At 37.7% G+C, this 24,933-nt stretch overlaps 1 protein-coding gene across 1 annotated transcript in view; it reads right to left on the bottom strand.

The window, feature by feature from the left end:
- The window catches only part of LOC145979849 (clavesin-1-like), an 89,144-nt gene that overhangs the window by 1,866 nt on the left and 62,345 nt on the right, over positions 1–24,933 (bottom strand). The window contains exons 4-7 of the mRNA XM_083112885.1: positions 18,972–19,122; positions 12,295–12,491; positions 10,479–10,589; positions 5,158–5,305 (exon numbers count right to left, since the gene is read on the bottom strand). Of these exons, the coding sequence (XP_082969011.1) occupies positions 5,158–5,305; positions 10,479–10,589; positions 12,295–12,491; positions 18,972–19,122 (607 nt within the window). The remainder of the gene's footprint in view (positions 1–5,157; positions 5,306–10,478; positions 10,590–12,294; positions 12,492–18,971; positions 19,123–24,933) is intronic.

Below are 24,933 nucleotides of genomic sequence, written 5' to 3'. Positions count from 1 at the left end.
CTCTACCTCCTCGGCTCCTTCCTCTCTCCTTTTAATCGGGGAGGAAACCCTGTCGTTAGAAGAATGCGGGGGAGAAAGATCAGTGTCGGGCACAAACCAAGTCTTAACCTACTAATTAAAAAAAAATTGCATTCTCGTCACAAGTTTGTTTCAATTGTTTGAATCGTATAATGAACAATTAACCGTATATTAACCCTAGCTTGCCTGTGCCTTACTAGAAACGCACTAAACTGAGCGTGGGGGATTTACAGGCCCACACAATTTTTATCATTAAAATTGGAGAAACCTTTTTGTTATTCAACCAGTTTCCTTTGTTGATTATACACGTGAAGTTATTGATTAATAATAATAATAATAATAATAATAATAATAATAATAATAATAATAATAAAATATCATCTTTAATAAGAAATAACGACCAATAATACCACTCATTATAACTCACCAAAATCAATATTTTTTATTGATTCATTATTGTTTATGTAGGTGTAGTTGTTCATTAATATTATAATAATTAAAAAAATTACCATAATTACCAAACATTGTACAGTCTCACTGGCACGAGTGTCTCGAATAACATGCAATCAAAATGATACCTGTTGTACCTACCTAGTGAATTTTGCTTCCTATATTCCAAATAACACACACACACACACACACACACACACACACATATATATATATATATATATATAGAACAAAAGTAATACAGAAACATTGGGAACACCATAGGAAACAATGTAACTTACTTTCGTTATTTTATAAAATATGTCAGATTTGAAAAATCGCAAAAACTGAGGTGGTGGGACTGACAGCCCATCCCCTCTCGGATAAGCTAGGGCTAAAACCTACATCAAAAGTAGTTGCTTCACAAGAAGTATACCACGTAACACGGAGAATAAGCCATTGCTTTTCGTTTCCTCTCCTCTCCTCTCCTCTTCTATCTCTTCACCTGCTCCTCTACTTTCCTTTCCTTTCCCTTTTCTGTTTTGTGTGGACTCATGAACGATGAAATTATAGAAAATTCATTTTTCTATACCTATGTATGGGACCTCTATTACCTTCATAAAGTATGTTGTGATTTCCTATATAATACTGCATTATTTGTATTTCAAATACATAATTATATCATTATTTATGGCAATCAAGTAAATCTGAAAAATAACCAAAACTGGTCCGAAGTGTAGTTTTGCCTACGAGACTGCTTTTCATATTTGCACATCAGATGTTAGGAGGCTGATATGGTGCAACTCAAATAAATAATTATACCTTTGTAAAAACCTACAGCACATTTATAAGCATGGTGATCCTGGGTATAAATATAACAAGCGTTAGTTGATTAAATCGATTTTTCATTAAACAACGACGAATAATATTTACTATCTGGTAAATTTGAATTTGAACTTGGTCAGTAGGGTAGAAAAATGATAATCAAAGGTTCAGGGGTGCTCATCGCCCCAACGCCAATGGCAGGTCCCACAAAATAATATCTTGTGTCCCCTAAATCATATAATTTGTCCCCTGAAACCATGTCATAATCCCTATAAATTATTTAGGACAGACTGTCTACTAAAAGTAACATTTTCTTATCTTTATGGCAATTCCAAGGGATATAGGACATTAGACTTAAGAAATAAAAGTGCCTTTTTTTGCCAAATACTTTCTATAGTATTCATCTAAAAACGTCTCAAATTTTCAGTTCAGTTACTTATTTGACATACTTTCTCTCATGTGAGCCTCGACAGTATCTTCTTTGAGATATGTGTGCGTGTGTTATTAATCATAATAAGTATTACCAGTTGATGTGGAAGGAGTTTATGGGGATTTACTTACTGCATAGCCTGAAAAAAAGTATCACATCGTGAAAACTAAATGTCTATATTCACTCTCATAGAAAAAATTGAACATTTCAAGGACATCAACATGTTCAACTTTCCAATTAAACATGGCCACTTTTGTTGTTACGTCAGTAACAGATATTGTAGTGAAATTATTATTAGGTGCAATCCTCTAATAGCTCTAAACAGAAACTGCAAATGCATGTAGTGAAGAATAGAAATACCCATCAAGCAATATAATTTTTACAAAAGATTCTACACTAAAGCAACAGATACTAGCGACACTAACGTAACACGGTTGCGTCAGTAAAGTTAAATCGAGGAATGCTTCAATTTGAATTACTGTTTATGAAGGTTTATAATAGTATATTCACTTTATTGTTTAACTGAGAAGTAAGATACCACCGAAATCGACTGCTGAGAGATAGGAATAGAATCAGAGCAAAATGCATATTTATGAGGAGTTGAATACACATGGTGTCTAGAAACGTTTGTACCTATTTTTTCTATTTCGTTCTATACTCTGTCCCAGCTAACTCTGGAGCAAGTGAACAAAACAAGTCTCTGCGCAAGTAGTGACGCGAGACGGCTCCACCAATGAACAAGTTAGGGGACAGAATTGCATGCGTGGGGATACTGCAGTTACCAGCGTTCGAGCAGCGTGTACTGGTTTGCTCTGCTCACTCGATTTCCCTAGTTTCTCTAACACTATTCGCGGCCTTCTCCACAGTTAGCTGGGACAGCAACTAGTGTGCAGGGCGCATCATTCGACTGTATGAAGCTACGTCAAATCCATCACCTGCTATTAAGACACTGACAGAATTTGTCGTTAAAGTTTACGCCCCCATGTGGTTTTACGTCAAATGCAATGGAACTATCAAGGACGCATCAAAAAATCTGTGGCTAACATTACAGAAAATGGAGTACTTACCAAACGATTTAAAGACATTTCTCTATGAACGTCTTTAAAATCATGCTTTCTGGGGGCTTCCAGAAAACATACTTGTTGGTATGTTGGCAGACAGTCGCCCAAATGTGCGTCAAAACGCGGCGAAGAAGATCCTGGAAGCAAGAAAAAGCCAAAGCCAAGCAAACAACACCATTGCATTTGCATCCCCAGTGATTAACTTTAATGCCAAAGATTTCAGAGATTTTAGTGTACTGGGGAAAGGAAGAATAACATCGCCTCCAGTAGCACACTTACAAATGAAGACTTAGAAGAGATCGCAGCAGGAAGAGACGATTCCCTAGGAAAACTGCAGACTTTTTTGACCTGCCGTGCCATAGCTAGGCAGTGGAACGGTGCGTCAAAGATGTAACTGCTGCATCAATTACTGTATGTGTTTATGACTCCCGAGATGGCTATATTAGAGCTTGATTGGAGGACAGGAAAATATTACCAAAGTTTGATACCAAAGCGGACTTTAAAACCTAAATAGGCCAGTCTACCTGGGTGGGTGAGTAGGCGGCACTCGATTGCAGCCACCTCCTCGTGGTGAGTGCTGGATAGTCGATTAGTCGATAAACTAAGAGCTGCAGTTTACATCCTTTCCTATTATCTTATCGTTTTTGGTAAATTTAAGTCGGTGGGGTCGAGTAATTATAGCGGGTTGTTGCCTACCCAACATCCGTAACATTTCTGTATATTTGTTTTTTTTTTGACAAATTCTGGCGAACTAAGAAACCATTTTCCCTTATTCAAACGCGCACTAAACCGTTAATATTAAGCAACATACAAGCAATATATGTAATATTTTGCCATTAAATCACTCCAGAAACATCGATAACCCATCAGGAAAAATTGCAAATTTTTGACATTTTTTCATAAAAATTTAACATTTTGAGTAAAAAGCACAGCCTCAAGATATTATCCGATCAAGTTGGAATTTTTTATGGGTTATAAGGACCACCAACCACAAACTTTAAGCACTAGCCGCAGCCCGATTTCGAAAAAAAAGGTTTTTCGATCCACCCTAGTGGACACACCTGCCCATAAATACTTTATTTCATTCATATAATTGATTAAACGTGGTGCGTTTAATGTCTACATGTTGAACATATACTTTAGAAAAAAATATATACAAAATTTGCATTTTAATTATTTGATGGAAAAATAATTCCATCAAAAATCTCGATGGCACATTCTGTGTCATAATCTTCCCCTGTGGGCACCCCTGCGGAGTTAATTTCAAATTCCTAATGATTCCCAGCAGAAATGATATTTTGTTAGGCAATGGTTGACCTATAACTGTGAGAAAGTCACCTCTAAATAATAATGTATTTATGTGTAATTGTGTCACACAACTAGATGCCGTTTTTCGAAGGTTGAACTTTTGTAGATGCATAGGAAAGCTACATTTCGGAGGTTTTTTCATTATTCACATTGGTTTATTATGGGGTGAGGGTAAGGTGATATGTTTACTAGAAAGGACCCCCTGAAAACTTCATTTTTCCTTCTTATCCTTCTGCTAATTGTGAATGTATAGAGATGAAAAGCCACCGTTTTACGTCTTGCAAAGGCTCTGACCATTCACACCAAAATATAACAAACTTTAATGATTGCGCGAAATAATTCCCTTTCTGCTGCGTATTGTTTGAAAGCATGTCAACGTACTTCTTTTAAAAAAAATCATATAGATTATAAAATGTAAAAAAAAAAAACTATTTGACAAACATGTCACACCCATAATGCGCCGTATTTTGAGTATGCCATACCTTCATATGTATATGTAAATGAACCTAGAAGGCCCAAATGAAGTTTGGAAAATCGACGTGGTATCCTCAAGTCACGCTGAAACGTAACACGGCCGACCATCCGCTACGGGAGTCACAAGGAGGAATATGAAACAAGACAATAAGAAATATATTCCGTTCTCAACGAGGTGAAAAAAGAAATAAGTGGACAACGATAAGTAATATCGAGCTAGAGCTGAATGCTGGTCTTAATTGGAAGACCTGTGAGCATATCACAAAGGAGACCTGAAGACAAAATCATAAAGGAAATACGAGATGATGAAAAAGTGCAAATATTGAAATGAAACCATGGGAAATTGTGATGAGTGTGCTCAATAGGGATTAATCTGATTCATCGAAGAAAGCAAGATTTTGGCTTTCAGGAATGACAGAAAATTACTTGTTATTTAGTTATATTTCTTAGAGAATATGTGGTTATAAGAGTGATCACATACAAATACGTGAAAACCTATTTGAAAAAGGATATGCTTTCTCTTTCTCACGTACATACGAGTAAGCATGAAAATGACGAACGCTAGACATTTATATTAATTTCGAATTATTATAAGTTATAACAAAAACCCACCAGTTAATTTCACTTCTCTTTCTACAATGTATTCTTCCATATCGACAAATGCTTCTGATTCGTCCAAATGACCACCCAGATCCTTTGGCAAAATAGCAGGGTTTATGTGCTCGTGCAATCCTGCTATGTTCCGGTAATGAAAAAATACCTGAAAATATATTAATCGTTTTAATTTATTTATATTATGTTTAAATTACATTGCTACTCTACGTTTCTAGTAAGGTTCGATTTCCAAATTTGCTATTTTCAAAATTCAATGTAATCAATTTACTGAAAATTCGAGCAACTAGAAGTGCATTTACTTTATACAAATCTTGTAAATTCTATGTAGTAGTAACATCCCACAAACGAAAATTCTACCACTTCCCACTTAATAATGTTTAATTATTTTAGTCAGGTATATTAGAATTTTTCCTATTCTTATATGTTTTCAATATTTTGAGGTAATTATTTACAACTAGCTTCATTGAGGATAGCCAGCATTTGCATTTCTAATCTTGATTGAAGCATACGTACTATTGATATATTTAAATGGCTGTATTAGTCTGCAGGAATAATATATATATATATATATATATATATATATATATATATATATATATATACAGGGTGTTTCTAAAGGTCGTTTACAACGCTTGGGAGGTGATTCCTCACACGAAAACAAGCAAAAAGTTTAAGTTCCATTTTTACGACTGAGGCTTCGTTTCCGAGATAGGAGCCTCGCAAAAGGTGACAAAGTGAACGTCACACCTAACTGGGACGAATACTATCACAGATAGAGAGGCGGTTCCAAGGGAATCATAAAGGAATCGTATGTGCTCAGTCCGGAAGTCACTATGAAAAGTTCACTGCACGCATGCGCAATGGAGTCCTCAAAGGAATTGGGGATTTCCAGCAACAACAATGCATGGAAAAGGTATGTAACGTAGCAAGAAGGACCGTGACAACGAGAAATGCGTTCAAGACAACACATCCCGACCTCAAACATCAAAACATGACCACCGAACACAAAATCCGAAAAGTTGAGCACGGTTGCATACCCCAGTTACACGCGAGGAATGAACGAATCATGTCATGTGGCATACGAGAGACAGGAGGAGGGAAAGAAAAACACAATATCAGATGATTGCGAAAACGTGTATTTTTACACGCGACAACTGCGTAATATCCCCCCCCACACACACACACAACAAACAACAAATGCTACAATATCTTACGCACAGACAGTCCGTGTCACTGTACACCAACTGAAGATGTCACTTTCACCACACAAAGGGGGTGGGGAGCAATACCAAAAGTGTTCTCACTGGTATTTGCCGAGGGCAATAATCACAGACGGTTTTCAAAATGTCTGCCGTTTACTTCTACGCAGAGATGACAGCGACGAATCAAGGATTGTCGAGTACGAGCAAACAAGCCAGGTGTATCTGCTACCGTCGCGGCGGCGACGTTGATGCGAGCAACGAGGTCCTCAGCTGATGTGACAGGTGTGTCGTATACGAGGGTTTTCATTTCTCCCCAGAAGAAAATATCGAGAGGGTTGAGATCTGGCGACCTCGGTGGCCAAGGCACAGGCTCATCCCTACCAATGAACCTATTGCGAAACACGTCATGCAGGAAATGTCGTACATTACGATCGAAATGAGCTGGTGCACCATCGTGTTGGTACCACATTTCTTGCCGCAGTGCCAAAGGTACGGTCTCCAACAGTTCAGGCAGAACCTCACTAAGAAATGCATGATACGTGCGACCATTCAGGCGAACAGGGAGAATGTATGGTCCAATTAAATGATCATGTACTATCCCGCACCACACATTCACTGAAAACCTGTGCTGGTGATGAGCCACAAAAAGTGCATGTGGGTTGTCAAAGTCCCATACATGACTGTTTCTACTATTGAAGACATCCATCCTGGTGAAAATGGCTTCATCTGTCCACAATACGTTTGCCCCGAAGTGAGGGTTTGTGTCCAGCTGATGCAACAACCATTGGCAAAACTCCATACGAGGGCGAAAGTCACGAGGTAACAGTTCTTGTACTTTCTGCAGTTTAAAAGGGTGCATTCCTTCATCTGACAACACTCGCCAAACATTCACATGAGACGTGTTTCGTGCCCGAGCGAGCACTCGCGTACTGGTGCCAGGATGTTCTGCGACCGCTGTTAACACATCTTCTGCAAACTGATGTGTGCGTACACTTCGGGGTCTTCCAACTTCTTGTCGCGGTGGTAACACTGACCCTGTTTCACGCAGTCGACTGTCCACTACCTGAAAGAAGGTGTGAGACGGTAAACGTCTATGTGGAAAGCGTTCTCCATAAAGACGCCTTGCCTCACGGCTATTACCACGTGCCTCCCCATACATGAGATGCATGTCTGCTAGCTGCTGGGTCGTATACGCAGCCATCTGTGTAATAGGGAGCTGGAACTGCAAAGTATTGTTTTTGTTTAACACTGGCACACTGCACAAATTTACCGTATCACCGTACGAACACCACAGACCAATTGTTGCGATACTTGACTTGCCCACTCCACCACGTCAACTTCTTTCAATGCAACATACTAGTACTCTTCAATGCGTATGACAACCTAGAGCGAACTGCTGATCATATCCCAGCACCTGCAACACGATTGGGACGACTGCCGGAGAGAACCAACCCTTCGAGCTCCTCTCGCGGGGACAGCAGTCATGAAGGTCAAACGTAGACTACGAGAGCCAGACTTGCCTGTGCAGCGCTTCCAAAACTGGTCTCTTTTACGTCACAATGATCGCGTGCGAACACTTTTGGTATTGCTCCCCACCCCCTTTGTGTGGTGAAAGTGACATCTTCAGTTGGTGTACAGTGACACGGACTGTCTGTGCGTAAGATATTGTAGCATTTGTTGTTTGTTGTGTGTGTGTGGAGGGGGGGATATTACGTAGTTGTCGCGTGTAAAAATACACGTTTTTTCAATCATCTGATATTGTGTTTTTCTTTCCCTCCTCCTGTCTCTCGTATGCCACATGACATGATTCGTTCATTCCTGGCGTGTAACTGGGGTATGCAACCGTGCTCAACTTTTCGGATTTTGTGTTCGGTGGTCATGTTTTGATGTTTGAGGTCGGGATGTGTTGTCTTGAACGCATTTCTCATTGTCACGGTCCTTCTTGCTGCGTTACATACCTTTTCCATGCATTGTTGTTGCTGGAAATCCCCAATTCCTTTGAGGACTCCATTGCGCATGCGTGCAGTGAACTTTTCATAGTGTCTTCCGGACTGAGCACATACGATTCCTTTATGATTCCCTTGGAACCGCCTATCTATCTGTTATAGTATTCGTCCCAGTTAGGTGTGACGTTCACTTTGTCACCTTTTGCGAGGCTCCTATCTCGGAAACGAAGCCTCAGTCGTAAAAATGGAACTTAGACTTTTTGCTTGTTTTCGTGTGAGGAATCACCTCCCAAGCGTTGTAAACGACCTTTAGAAACACCCTGTATATATATATATATATATATATATATATATATATATATATATATATAAATAAAGGAAAGTATCTACAGAAATAAGAAGGACCCAGTGAGATTAAATTAAAATACATGTAAAGAAAATAATCTACAAATTTACGAAGAGCACAGTGAGATTAAAAAGATAAATGTAAGTAAAAGTATCTACAGAAATAAGGACGCAGTGAGATTTAAAAAAATGTATAAAGAAAATAATCTACAGAAATAAGAAGGATGCAGTGAGATCGAAAAATATATGTAAAGAAAATAATCTACAGAAATTAGGAGGCGCAGTAACATTAAATATATATATATATTTCTACAGAAAGTATCTCTTCCCGGAACTAGAGATCCTAGTAAATGATCCATTTAACATTTCCCACTAGGACGCCATGATAATGACCAAAATAGAAGATAAGTTTTCAGGAAATGCGAAGGAGACCAAATGTGACGGAGTTGAACAAAAGCTACGTTTTGCGTCAGGGAGCGAGAGCAAAGCGAAGATGTACCTGAAGACTTTCTCAAAGATTTGAAGGGAGACTCCGGCTCCAGTCAACATTTTGATCATCAAGTGTTAGCAAGGCAAGGGAAGGGGAGATGAGTAGCAGCATTGACGAGTAACGTTCTTCTAGAAAAAAGGAAGAAGAAGAAGAAGATGCCTGCACAAGGGTTCGACCCACTTAACCACTTATTTCATATATGTTTCTAAAATGAATATGCATTTTTTGACCCTTTCATGACCTTCTGCATACAGTTGAACTCATTGTAGATTAGGCACACAGTAGATGTACTACGTAGAAATTTTGAACGAAAAGTTCAGGCTCAACCAGGACTCGGGTTCGAGTTCTGGTCGAGCCTGCATTTTTCGCTAAAAATTTCTAAATTTGAACTCATGTTTTAAAAAATGAAAGTGGTAAGCCCCTTACGTGGTCATAGTCTCATTCGGCGGGGATGCCTCCATTCTAGGCGTGCAATTTTTATGGAAGAGAAAAGCGTGTGGGGAAGAGCCGGAAAAGTCGTTCGGATCCCATAGTTCTAGTGGACTGTTTTAGGAAAGTTCGCAGCAGACTGGTAAGGAGGGTGGGTGTCACTTGTTTTCTCCTAATGTAAAGGGATTTATATAAAAATAAATTGGACCAGACTAGTACCTGGCGCATTTTACAAAGCCTTGCTATTGCAAAACAACTTCTTTTAAGATCCTTTCGTTGTTTCCTTTTTATAAGTGAAGTAACAGCTCAAAATTTAGGGAATTAGTAAAACACATCGTGACTTATTGTTTCCCTATATACCATAGTATCAGTTATCAATTACTTGTCATTCATATTTTGTAAATCTTATGTGTTAAGGAATCATTTACAATTTGAATGAAGAACAAATAGAAATATATTTTTTTGTAATATTCATATTACGGAATTTCTTTTAAATATTTTGTTTCAATATTTAAGTAATTAACAGCAATAATCTTAAAATATTTTAAAACACTGCCTTTATATGTATTAATTCATATGATGATGTTTAAAAGTTTGCTACTAAATATTCACTCCCTCAACAAAGATGCATACTAAACTCAATTTTGGTGTTATCTAGAAGTTAAGAAATATGGTTGAAGGGGAGGAGGAACTTTTTTGCTAAGGAGAGGAGAGAATATAATGAAAAAATTGAGGGAGACACAAGTGTCTGTATCCCCCTTTTTTTCTCCTGTGTCTAACAACAAGGACATTATGTGGAACCATTTGCTTGGCGTTGCTTGACTATGAGAAATAAGAAAATGCTAGCTATCAATGGTAAACTTTTGATTCCAAAATAATCACTTGGAAATTTAGTTTTGTACTTACATTGCTCCCTATCTCCAAATTCTTAACCAGCCTGTAGGTGATGGCAATGGGAGCCCTCAGGAGAGGCGTGATGTCGATGCAATGGGTGTGCTGCTTGTGCAATGGAAGGATCTGGAAATACCAAATACGTTTATTTCATCTCCATCATGTAGTAAATCTTATGAATGTATGTGTAATCGTAAAAAGAATATATTTGTATATGTACTATATAAACACACATACATACAATTGGGATGAAACTCATTGTTTACAGTGGAAAACGAACCACCGTTGAATGTACCGTCATTGCGAATCGTTAGATAACGAAGAGGGAATATTTATTAATATAGTTACTGCATGGCATACAACAACGCTCAGAGTTTGTTGAAGTTGTTTTCCCCCTTTCTACATGTAATTTGACTTTTCCTGCATTTTGACATCAAATTCTATTAGTATAACAATGTTGTATCAGTAAAATATGAAAAGGAAAAAGTACGAAATATTATTTCTACAATGTACACGGTATAGATTTATGTGGCTCTCAAAAATTCCTATTCGAACTTTCCCTGTTTTTACTTTTCTGGTTAGAAGCAAATGATTTTGGATAATCAGCTCCCTTGCTGTCAAGTGCTACTTACAATTCTAGAATATATAATACACTCATTAGTTACACTTATCGTAAACTACTCTCTCTCACACACACAGACACACACATATCTTGATGAGGTAGTTTGAACGAACTTCTTTATCATCGAAATACATCGCATCTCCACTCAGTACACTGACCGAACTGAGCATAATGATATTCTTTGGCCACTGCCGGGATGAGGGAACACTTAAGTAGAGAGTGAAAAGCTCTAGGCCCAAGAAAAAGGTGGCTCATGCCAAACTGAATAAAGAGATCCTACTTTGAGTGTGGGGAACAGAGTGTGACAGACCGAGTGACAGACGCAGCAGCCACTTTCGAGCCGGTCAGGTACCGGTGTCACAGTGAAGAAAGTCTCCGGACTCTCGGGCTTGAGGTGTCGATCGAGGGACACTCTTAAGCACAACGTAGTGAAGGCGTCGCCTTCCAGGAAGCGGTGATTGGTCCAGATAAGTGTGGAGGAATCTTTCTTGCCTTTCCTCACTCCCGGTCAGGGGAATTCCGCACACATCAAAATTCACCTTTTGTAATTTGTCAAATATGTGCGTTGCTTGTGTGTGTGCGTGTGTGTATGATCGTGCGCGTATTTGTACATGTATAATGTACACGCAATTGCATAAATGTATGAATTTACCGCTAACAAATAATTAGGATATTTCCCACGAGTGTGTAAGTGCGACAAGAAAAAATGGCTGCAATGATTCAAATAGATGAATAATTCAATACTACTCTCACTACATTTGAGATTTGTAGCTACGTATAAGTTGGGTCAATAAACCAGTCACTTAATTTTCTACTTCTTTTCGAGTTCTGGGAGGAAAGTCTCGTTATAAATTCCAATTTTATTAAATATAGTTAAATTGTAATTTCCCCGTAACAGGCATCAAAACTGTGCTAAAATAAAACATTTTTCAAATGCTTCGTGTAAATATTTTGAATAGGTGAATAATCTGATTATTTTAAAGGAACTGAAATATAACGTAGAATGTATAATTTTATTAATTTATTTTATCTTTAGATGTGGGGTTTTTGTATCAATACGTTGTCTAAGATGGTGATGTTGACATCAAACATTTTAATAACACCTACATTTCTACTATACATTTATTGAGACATCTTTTTCGAATTTCAGGAAAATATGTGTAGTTCATGATCTGTTTAGTGTTACAACTTTCCTCCCTTGAGACTTACCTGAAACTTCTTTGCGAAGAGAATTATGCTTCTCGGTGTTGTCCATTTCATGACCTGCCACTTGAATCCTGTCCCAACAAATATGAGCACTCCTCCGCCAGCCATTGCCGTCTGCTCGTCCTCCAGGAACAGGTGGCCTGCGATGTCGTCCATGTTGGCCAGGTCTTCGAACGAGTGCCTGGACGGATCGATGTTTCCTGACATGTGAAAATGCATGTGTCATTGAACAAATCTTGAACAATTTCACAGCGTTGAATGACTGTACTAAATGCAACGTGTGGTAAATTGTATAGGCTTCTCTTCCTGCCATGACAACGTTCCAATTTTTGAGCTACTTGTTTAGAACCTAAGTGTGCATTTTCGTACACGCTACCTTGCTCAGTGCTTTGTTATCATTTCACTCTTGGGTATGAATTTACAATACCGGAAGTATCTCCAATTTCCTTCTAATTCCGCATACTCACACATTTTGGCCTCCTAACCACTAATCTGCAGTTAAAATTTGGCGGACACGTCTAGAAATTGCATAGTAACCTTGTCAATTACCGCTATGATTCTCCATACGCTAATATGGAAACCATGTTTTCTGATATGAAGACGTCTTCCATTCTGCACAACGGTCTTGCTACCTTGTGCTCTGACGTAGTCATAGCACAAGGTTGCTCAAGTGTTGCGCAATAAGTGAGACCCGTTGCATGGAGCGTTGATATGCATGTGAGAAAACGACGTCTTTCGTAAAGGTGAAAAAGATGTTTGCCCCACTAACTATTCACAGTAAGGTTAGGATAGGTTAGGTTAGGCAAGCATAGTTAAAACTAAGAGTCATCATAAACATAGTTCTGAAACGCTAATCATTGCAAAAAATAGTTGTATTCTTCATTAAACAAAGATGTTTACTCCGTTCACGGAACCACTCTTTTCGACTTATTTTGCAATTTCTAGACGTGGCCGCCAAATTTTATCTGCAGATTCGTTATTAGGATGCCAAAATTAGTGAGTATGCCGAATTTGAAAGCAATCGAAGATACTTCCGGTATTGTAAATTCGCTCCCACTCTTGTTCAGTTCTTTGTTTTTACGAGGGACAGTCAAATGAAAACTAATTTGTTATCTTTTTTTATCTATTAGATGTCTGCATGTAGAATTGCATACGTTTCAAGCATTTTAGATTATAACAGTGCGTTCGTTTTTACTCTGGGTTGAGATATCGCATTACATGGCGTAACATGGCGTGACATGGCGCAGATGTACGTAGGTATTTTTGTCCCGTAGCGTCTCGCTTATTTACGCTCATATCTTTAGCATGTAGACAATTATATTTATATTGCACAACGAGTACTAACCTGTGTTATAAAAGTTGTTCAAAGTTGTTTACGCTCTATATCAGCACAGAGCCAAAACTAACGCACTGTATTTTCAAGTTTTGAGTAAGTGCCTCTACAGTGTCTTAGGAAGAAGAATATTTGGGATGCACGCGAAGCCACTTATGACCGACCCATTGAGAAGGTCTTTCCACCCATCTCCCAACGAAGTGAAGCCACTGTCTTATATCTCCCTCTATTCGTAAACTTGCTGGCGGGGTAATCACACACAGAGATATTGAAATTTTATTTGCCAGAACATTTCTATACGTTTTACGCTTCCAGAAGCAAAAAGAAACAAAAAATACTGCTATTCACTCGTGAAAGTGTGTGAAGGTGGTTCCATCTTTCAAAGTGATGGAAATATATTGTGAAGCTCACTTAATCAGTGTTTCACACATGACGTCGTTTTGTAAATGACAGTTGATATCTGATATAAATTTGATCTGTATACAGTTTGTCATATAATTTACATCGGACTTTTAAGGTTTTGATTTGTCTCTCCCTTGTATAATCTATTTATTATTGTGGTATATTAGAATGAATTAATTGTTCTATGTTTTAATTAATTCAACCTTTTTGTTAATCAATATCTTCACCATGAATTTTTATGTGTCTGTGCTTCCATCTCTGCCCGGTTTTGTAAATTCGTTTCCTTTGTAGTCCTTTGTAGTCAGCAGCATTTTAAACAATTTATGGCTCAGAAATCATTCCTGAATAACATATAAAAAATCAGACCAAAAGGGCCATGCGAACACTTCCAAAACGGATTTATAAATGGCGGATTGGCTTCTAACATTTCATGTTTATTTCCGAATAATTTTTAATATTTTGCATTTTATTACTTATAATTTGTTTCTCTTTAATATTAAATTATATTTTGCCTTTAAGAATAGATATCTCTAAATTGTGCTCGATTTGTGAGAAAAAAATGGACAGTGAACTAGAAGTAGTTAAAATATAATAACACCGGTCTGCATGTGTGAGTCATCTGCGAGATGACTGTGGTGTCTGAATTATTTCAGCATTCTGATTCTAAAAATGAAATCCACTTTTACCCATCATGTGTAATTTTTCAGAAAAAAAAGCAATATATTAATTGCCTTAATTTCATAATAAAATGTGTAGTTCCATTATTTCTTCAATAGATAGCACTGTTTAGAAAGTGATACAATATTGGTTTTCTACAATACAAATCCTCCAATTTTGAACTATAAATGCACATATAATAGTAGACAATTAATCCACCTTCTATCTTCACAACACACATTGGCATGAAAATTGTAAACTATGATAACGTAAGTTTTATTCTCGAAATTCGTCATAAAATTTCCTTCACGAAATGTCCAAAACTCAATGTTATAATGTGGTGGGTTGATTGAACTAAATGACGTGGAGAAAAATCCTGATCTATGGAAAACTCCTGACACGATTGGAGGAATTTTATGTCATATCCGTCATCAGCTTTCAATATACTTCCATGGGTCTCCCCGAAGACGCAGTGGTAGCGTCGTCGCCTTGTAATGAAGGTTCGATACTCAATGGAGGCTCATAGTGGTTCGGATCCCACTTTAAACTGTAGGCCCAGTCCCGATTAGCCTTACTGAGCATAAAGTGGACTTAAAACAACAAACTCAACTCAAAAACTTTTAGAATCATCTATTAGTTTGAAAACAACAAAAATATTCCTTCTTTAAATTTATTTTATTGCGTTCTGTAATAGGCGTAATGGAATGGCGAATATGATAATTTTTGTTGTGAAATTTCACAATTATCCTGACGTGATGGGAAGAAGAGAGTTTAATTTTTGTGGTCACCATTTAAACTACTTCCAGAATCACCTACTGATTTGAAATCATCCGTTTTTTTTCTCAAAAAGCAGGGTTGTGTAATCACGAATTACCACCATTGCATGTAACTTAATAACAGGTGATAGAACCGGCTGGTGGACGATTTGCAGTTGCAAGCTATGCTGAAGATTTTATCCGTCACTGCAGCAGCCAGACGTCACAATTACCTTATGTCTCCATCCCTGTACTTGCAGAAAACGTTCGAAAATCCAACCGTACGAAAAAGGTCCTGGGAGGTCAAATTATGACAGGAAGAAGTAGCAGATCATGTGTCGAACTCGGTTTGAATTTTGAGTTTGAGTTACTGTTTTAATTCCACATTTAGCAGAGAAATGTTAATAAGCGACAGGAGCTACAGGTTAAAGTGGGATTCGAACCACTATGTGCCTTCACCGCGTATCGAACTCGGGACTTCGGGCCGGACCAGACCTCGTAATAGAACAAGTACTAGTGCACTCCCTTAAAAAGGGCAGGACCGACATGAGGAAGCAAATTTACAGAAATCCCGAAAGCAAAGTCTCTGTTTTCAACACGCCTCTGTTACATTTTGAACATAAAAATGTAATAATATACCAAAGTATTATTGGATGGTAGTGAACGACGCAATGAAATGTGAGAAAATATACAAACTAGAGACAGTAACGATATTAAGAAAGGAATCGAACGACTGAAATCCACATGTCCATCCCATTTTTACTCACGTTTATGCAACATTAGTACCGGAGTATTAGATGATCCTCGAGTTAATTTTGATGACTTGCATTACATCCGTACCAACATCGTCTTCAAAATGATTGAGAAGAAGGTGTTCAAATATTCTGCGAAAAGGTTGAGAAAGTGAAAACTGTAGGATCTGCTGTTGCAGTTGCTGCTGTTGTTTTGAACTCTGTCGAAAATGATATAAAAGCAGATAGCACTTCTCTTTCAGAGAATGACAACTTTCGCCACTGGCGGTGCCAGTGGAAGATGTCATGTGTTACAAGCTTCGTGCGCATCCTCATGCATTATTCGAATCACAACGTATGTTGAGGAGAGCCGAAAAGTCTCAGTTAGGTTGTGCAATACTAAAATTCATCAACAATGTTACGAATGGAAGGTGCTAAAGAAATTTAATGTACAAGGCAGTGCATTTTGGATGGTGAATCTCTCCTAAATTGCGCTCCATGGTGTAACAATGAAACACACAAGAGCATTGCAATCTCTTGTGTAGATTTCGCTCTGAAAACAGATGGAAGAGCTATCGTTTTCTTTGTTGACTACAGGGGCTTTTCCACGATCAAGCATCATGTGAGCACCCTTGAAGTAAGTCGAGCAGCATGGTCGCTAGCCAGGTCGAGAAGACTTTCTGCGTGAGTGAATTTGCAAAAACATTCTGTTACTATCGTGCAGCATAGTTTTAGAACACGGTAGAACCACCCACAAGGCAGTCAATCTATGATTGGAGCAAGAAATTTAGGGAGACTGATTGTCTGTCCAAGCGGAAAAAGTCCTTGAAGAGGAGAACTGGACTATCGCATTGCTATCTGTCGTGTTACAAAAGGGTCATACATAGAACACCTGAACTTACGAATCTAAATATCAGGACGTAATCTTCAAACCATGTAAGTAATTCAGCCCTATTATTAAAATTCTTGTTTCTGTAAATCTTTGATAGTGTTTATTTCTTTCAGACTAACTCTATAGTGTGTACGATATCCTCGGCATTCAATCTTTTACATCCGCAAGTTGCCTCTGTTTCTCTATGTTTTCACGGGCTATAAGACTATATCCAGAATTTCCCTTTCCTCTCCGATGGCGTAGTAATAACGTCCGTCTCCTTGTATACATGGGGTTTAGGTTTGATCCCACATTTAAATTGTATGTATCTGTGAATTAAGTGGACCCAAAACAAACACTCAAAATCATATCCAGAATGAGTTCAAATTGGAAATCCTCATCCTTAGACAATCTGAAGAAGGAAACAGTTTGCAGTTGAACTTTGTTTACATTTATGTAAACATTCAGATATTGAAGCCGTTGGAAGAAATGAATGCTTCTGTTTTATGGCTGCGAGCCGTTGGAATCCACAAATGCACTATGTCGTCAAATGTTAATTGATAAGATAGCTGCAGCCTCACCAATTTTTACCCCTGAGTGTTTGTCTCCTACTGATTCGTCCACAAAGTACCACAGCTTTCGCACATATTTTCGAAGATAAATCTGGAAGCATAAGAGAGGATCAAGGCAAGAAGGGTTGAGCATGTACACCCAGTACATTTACATTTCCTACTTTAAATGATTTGCTGTTCCTGCACAACGAAATATGCTACTTCTCAATGTGGATGCAAGAGTGATCGATCTTCCTGTTCAACAGAATGTGGTGAGTGGCTGAAATTCAGTGGATGTAATAATAATAATAATAATAATAATAATAATAATAATATGATGATGACAGTCACGAGCATGCGGAGGATTCATGTTTTACTCTCCTTTTTGGAGCGTTGGAATTGTAGAAATTAGTATTACATAGCTACGTTCTAAGGAAAGACACACAATAAAATATTTCGTATATTTGTAGCTTTCATTTAGCACTTTAGTTTTACAAAAGTTCCTCACTGCTTTCGTTTCAAAAATGTTGATTGCTTTTCAAAATTTCTGGAGGGGAGGGTGTGTAGGTCATTTGCTTTCACCATGTGTACGCCATTGTTTACAGTGATGAAGACTATTGATTAAACTCTGGAGTTGACTTTATAATAAGGATCAATACAACAATCAATAGGATTTGAAGTAATTGTTATTTTCTCGATTGTTAACTTCTACAAATATTTTTAATAAGAAATGGTATATTATTGAAATATAGTTTTAGTATATTTTTGTGAATGTAAATAAAAGAATTATTTCTCTCTAAAAAGCTTAAAATACTTTATGTTTGCCTTTATTGGAAAACTGCCAGTCCGTTATTTTGAAATCCATTTTTGGTGAGTTCCCCTTGGTCCTATTTGGTCTGATCTTGGATATGTTATTCAGCAATGATTTCTGAGCTGGACACTCTTTAAAACCCTTCTACAGGAATTTTGCCCAAGTCTAAATGTAAATGACTTGGACTATTGTCTCTCTCCCTCCGTCTTATGATCTATCAGACTTCGCTGGATTAAAAACCTCCCATCATTTATTTTACGTTGCAAGAAATAAAAACAAATGTGTCGAGTATCATGTTCCCGCCACATTAAATGTTATGAAAGGCACATATTCTGAAGCGAACATAATTTGTAAAGTCACGGGCACTTCTGAATTGTAACAATCCCACTGATAGTCGATGGTTTCCTTACAACCCAGAAGTGTCCGTGACTGTACATATACCTGCATTTCTATATCACTAACAAAATAATTGAAGGTCGTAACATTACCCATAGGAACTATTCCTAAATTTTACATTATCTATATGTTCTCAATGAGCCATTCATAAATATTTTGACTTTACTTCTTACCTTGGTAATACACAAGAATGAGTCTCCCATCTTTGTCTCTGTTTCTGAGCAGCCTGAATATATTTACTCCAAATACATGTCGATACTTCATGGGCGATTCATGGCAAAAATAAGGCTTGTAATCAAATCGTGTCCTGTAGTAAAATGTTAACTGTAATATATGAGATAACATTATATTAAAAATTACATTGTTGCTATAAAAACAATTCCTTGAAGGTAAAACTTCAAGAGGCAATTACTATTGATTTTAAAGTATATTTGTCAACAAATATTAAAAAATATAAAATTGATCTCATCTCTACTTCATGCCTGTCACCTCGTCTTATTTGTGAAATGGTGCTATGATATGCAGGTAGAGTACTGAGAGCCACTATTTGTCTTTTCTACTCTTACTGCAGCCAATCCAAGTTCTATGAAGGGAAGTGGGGAGCGGGGATTACGTCGCAGACCAATCACACAACAGCAGAGGCACAGCGAGGCGGGAAGATGTACTACGTGTACCTTGTTCAACTGGCTGCTGCGTTTCTTATCGTCCTCGAGTGGTTGCTTCCCTCTCCACTTCCCTTGCCAGTATTAGGATCGGCCGCCGTAACAGTAGAAAATAACTTTTGCTTTATTGCAAGAGGTGAGGGATGGAGTGAGCGTGGCAGGAGGTCTTGTGGGAGAGATAGCCGCTGTGCACGGAAAGCTCTCAGGTTCTCGGTAGAACACTCCGTTTGTCCTTGCCTGCTTACGTATAAATATATAAATGATATTCTTATCACTTGAACATAGATTTGGGAAATCGAAAACGAGTTTCTGGAGCTTACATAATCACAGCGACGTGAGCTTAGCCTCCCATATGGTGGACTGATAACGACATTTCTCCGCAATCAAACGGTTCTGCTTTCGAATCCCGGAGGCTGCACATTATGCACAATTGTTCGCATGACAATGGGGCGTTCCATTTTCCACCATTGACTACATTTTTCTATATTAAATTAACTATTTTACTGATAGTTAAACAACAATTTTATTACAGCTTCTGTTGTAATGAAATATGGAACCTAACATTGTGGATTAAACTTAACGTAACTACTACATAACAAAATACTTTCCCAGATTTATAGCTCTAAGTGAACAATTTTCTGTCACGGGTGAGACAGACGAAACACTGTCTGTTCACGTAACAAGAAATTTATTTCAAATTCTGTGAATTCGTAGCATATTCGCCCGTTTTCAGAAATATTCACCCTAGCAGACGTTGCCAGAGCCTGCTTAGAAATGTGTAGCATAAGACTTTTACAGGAAATGGTAAGAACACTGGCCTTTGGCTAGAGGTGACGGGAAGCCAAGCAAAGGCTTAAATAGGTGCGCATGAGAGCGACACGAGGTCTTCTTGCTGGTAATCGTCGGGGAAGCAGGAGCTTTGGTCTATTTTCTAAAACCGATCAGGGTAAGCTATCCTTCACCCTTATCTGCCATTCGCATTGCTCAGTTCAGTATAAAACATAATCATGAGTTTATCTTAATGTTAATTTAGATATTTGTACCTGCCCTTTCAGGGCTGTCTCTACCATAAATAGCTTTAATCGGGAGGGGCAAATTTCATTCCTATTTAAGATTCCCCCCGTTCATGTCGGAACGCTACGAATTGTGAGATGATAAGAATTATGTTATTTAAGATAAAGTGAGAAGTTAATTGAAGGTAGTTTGAATATTGTAATGGAGCTGAGGGGGATTTGTAACAGTTAAACGAGAAATTAATTGCTTTTGGTGTCACGGGTAGAATACAATACAAACCACAAGTAAATCAAAATGTGAAAATTAACCAACAATATGTAAAATACCTTATACCTTCTAATTTTATTATGTATAACACTTGAATTTTTACCCAAATAACAATTTTAGATTATTCACTCACAAGATAGGATAACGTTGCAGTATTGCTTATAATTTTTAAAGTAATTGAGGTTGAGGGGCAGATTCTGCTGGAATGCTCCCTCTAAATTGACGATCAGCCCCGAAATATCTGTTTGCCATTTAAATGGACGTAAAACGCACTTCCAAAGTGTGATTCTTAAATATAAAACTAATATTAAAATTTGTAAGGTCAAAACATTATCAAGTATCGTCTCTGGAAAATTCCGAGATACTGAAGTCGTCATCAACAGTAAATTTGGAAAGAAATCACTGTTGAAACTGGCCTAATTGAAGTAACGGAACTCGATGTCCCCAATGGTTTTTCGTAATCAACTTGCATTTATTTCAACTACCCCCAGCTGCCCTCACGCTTCTGTGATGGCTAATCCAATCGAGTTAACGGATGAATAGTATTGTCTCCAGCAGATTTTTTAACTTGGATGAAATTTCAATAAAGGTTAAAGAAACGTTACCAGGTTCCGTATTTATACACAATCAACAATAAACTGTCGAAACTGTAACAACAATTACAAAACTATACTGTCTTGTTATGTTAGAAATGTATCATTTTTTGGTATCCTTCTTTGGTTTGACTTAAAATAGAAGTACAAGTGTTAACAAATATTTTTCTCACTCATGGAAGGCTAAATTATCTTCAACAGGAATGTACAGTACGGCCGGAAAAGAAGTTTCTATTTTTCTGATATAAGTTGATCCGTGATATCATCTTCAGGAATTGAGCGACTTTTCAGTATCTAATAGCTTTGCTTAGAACTGATCGTCTCCTATTAATGGTTCTGCAACTCCAGTTCACATCGATCTCCGATTTTTCACTACTTTCCGACTGAAGTTTCCAACTACAACTCCAAGAGCTTTTCTGAAACTTGCAACAGTTTCTACTTAAGTACGTAACAGAAAAACCTTTCCTAACAGTGCTGGGAAAAGAAAACATTAAAATGAAAGTATTTTGAATTTTGTATCCAAGGATATTTTAAGCGAGTTGAAATAATTTCAGTTTTATACTAGGTTCCAGACGTGTGTAATGAAAATTAATGAATACAAAATCTAATAAACGATATTCCCTTAAAAAAAGATGAGATGCCCTTCTATACCTTTGCACAGTGGCTGATACGTAATTTCAACATATAAAATGCAACGTTGTACTTAAGATATACAGGGAGGTTATGTTAGTCGTTTACCTCGACAGCGCCGGCCGCTCAGCGGCCCCTTCATTCTACAGGTCCCGACAAATTGCGTTACAGGAAGTTCGTAACACAAACAGCTTGTTTTGTAATGTTTCCACTTTTCACAATTACAGTTACAATTACAATTTAAATAAGCACGTACCTTGTCGCAAAGATGCTGGAAGAGGTGTCCTCCCAAATACAAATATTTCTGGCACCTTATTTCTGACATCTAATCTTAGTTTAAATATCCCTACTTTATCCTCAGTTGTCGCGAGAGAGCCGGCAGCTTATCGGGGAGTTGTCAGCCACGAGATGGCGCTTCATACTGCACCTGTCGGCAGTGATACCAACCGTAGGGACATGTCCCTACCCATAGGGACTTTTCACTATATTTCGCCCCTCGTAGGGACAGATTTGGCAAATGAGGGAAAACGTAGGGACTTTTTTCAATCTTGGAAAATAACATTTTATTGTGCAAAGGTGCAAAGCTTACTCACCAGTCAGTTGCACTTTCTTCCTTCTCGGCTTGGAATGAATAGATTAGTTTATCTGGATACTTTAGCGAGGAGGAGAAAAAAGAACTAACTAACAAATCTCCATAAGAATTTTGGAACATGTTATCGGTTACCAAGAACTTTCAAGGAAAGTTCTATTTTAAAAACATTTCCACTCTCGCGAAAATAGTGCTAACATTGCAACATTCTAATGCGGAAACGTAAAGAATATTTTCAATGTTAAGTGATACAAAAACAAAAAAGAGAAATAGAATGGGACCAGAATTGTTAAAGACTGCAGGAAATACAGCATCACCAACCAACATCTATCTCTTCACAGCAGCAGCAACATGTATGACTTCAAATAACATAATCAACCGTAAATGACTCAACGTTATTCATTATTCGGGATCCCAAGCAGTTGGGAAATACCGAATGGTAACTTTAAAAAATCGTTAATTCTCGACGTTTTCTGCATTGTAAGTTTCTGAAACTTATCGGAAATTTTAATTTTTTATTCTACAAATTCAAAAACAAACACTTAAAGTTAAAATGACTTGTAGTATTCAAGATTTCCAGGGCTTCGGAAATTTCCCGTCCCGAAAATGGCCCGACTTGGTCGGGAAATTGCAAATTTTTTCAGTCCCTAATATCGGGATTTAAAAAATTCCCGTCCCGATCCTGTCCGGACCCAAAAAATTCTGTCCCGCACACCCCTATTATTCATTATGGCAAGAATTTACAATACCGGACCATTCTGTAATTTCTATGCTACGTCTTATATTCACGAAATAATTAGTCGTGCTGATTTATCTCAAGTTAACAGGTTGGGGTGAGGTGAAACAATTGTTCATTAACGTGTAGAAGTTGTAAAATAAGCTTTTCAATTTTCGCAATGATTCTCTGTATACAAGCATGGTAGTCATATTTGTTGATATGAACAATTGACGTTCGCAATTAGTTACGCTGTCTACAGAGTTGCAACACTGTTGATTTCATACTTGGAGAGCATGGATCGTGTAAGAATGGCTGAAGAGATCAGTAAAAAAGTTGTTAATGTTGTATAGATTTTTAGGTGGAGTGTGCAGGAGGATACCCGTGGGCTAATTAATAAACTTATGGATTTCGGTATATTGTCCAAAGAAGGTGCTTACATGTGACAGTGCTTACATGTGACAGTGACAATCACGATGTAGAAGAATATGTGGAATGTGGACTGATTTGATTACAGGTAAGTTTGGCAACCGTAAAATTGCAGCATACGAAAATGGCGTCTTTGATGATGAACGTTTGCCGTTAAAGTGCTACGAAAATAAGATTGTTTTATCGGTTCGTAATCACAATTAGCGCAAAGCCATTCACGGATAGCCCCATTGATCATTCTCGGTAAGGTTAGGTTAAGTTAGGTTAGTCAAGGGAAACATAATTAAAATTTGGGGTTGAAAAACGTGCACGGTAGCCCCACAAACTATTGACGGATAGCCCCACGAACCATTTACGATAAGGTTAGGTTAGGATAAACAAACATAGTTAAAATTTGGGGCCGTAGTAATATCAGGAATGTATATTTCGTTTTTTTAGTATTGGAAACACAAAATCTTCCGGTAAATAATGAGCAATCGTGCCTATAGCGAACCACCCAATTTCACTTATTTTGCAATTTCTACACGTGACCCTTCAATTTTAACTTCAAATTCGTGATTAGTAATTAGTGAGTATGCGAAATATTACAAAAATCGGGGAGGGGTCCTGTATTGTAAATTCGCTCCTTGATTAAGTGTGGAAGCACCGAGCAGAAAGATTTAGTAAGTAAATGTGTATATTTTATCTTCTGTTTTACACGCTTATGAGGTGCTGTTTCTTTTAGTCGCTTTACTTGGCGTAGGGACATTTGGTCAGTTGTAGGGTGATTTTGACTACGTCTGTAGGGACATTGTCGGAAAATGGTTAGCAACACTGTCAGCTACCAGACGTAGTGAGTCTCCGCTATGTTCACTTCTGTTTGCGTTTATCAGTACGCGTGTTGTTTATACTGTGTTATTGAGTTGATCTGCTATTCAGTGTTAGTGATTTATTGTGTGTTAATTGTTATTCATTCATTAGTTATTCCGCTAAACAAATATAGTCTTGAACAAAGAGTTTTGATGTACGATAAATACTTGAAAATGAACTCTTGCAGAAAAGTGGTCAGGCAATTACAAGAGACAGGATCTCTTGAACCTAAGAAACGTGTTGTATTGCTGTTGAAGGTCATTTTCAACATCTCTTATAACACATAAGGTTAGTGATCATCATTATTATTACATTTAAATATCATTTTACGCTTTCGGGCAACTGAGGATAAAGTAGCGATGTCTAATCTGAGATTAGATGCCAGAA

The sequence above is a fragment of the Lepisma saccharinum genome, chromosome 26, assembly GCF_977018435.1.
Source record: "Lepisma saccharinum chromosome 26, izLepSacc3.1, whole genome shotgun sequence".
Classification (NCBI taxonomy): Eukaryota; Metazoa; Arthropoda; class Insecta; order Zygentoma; family Lepismatidae; genus Lepisma; species Lepisma saccharinum.
Note: the sequence above shows the minus strand (reverse complement) of the source record. Positions and strands in the feature narration are given on the sequence as shown.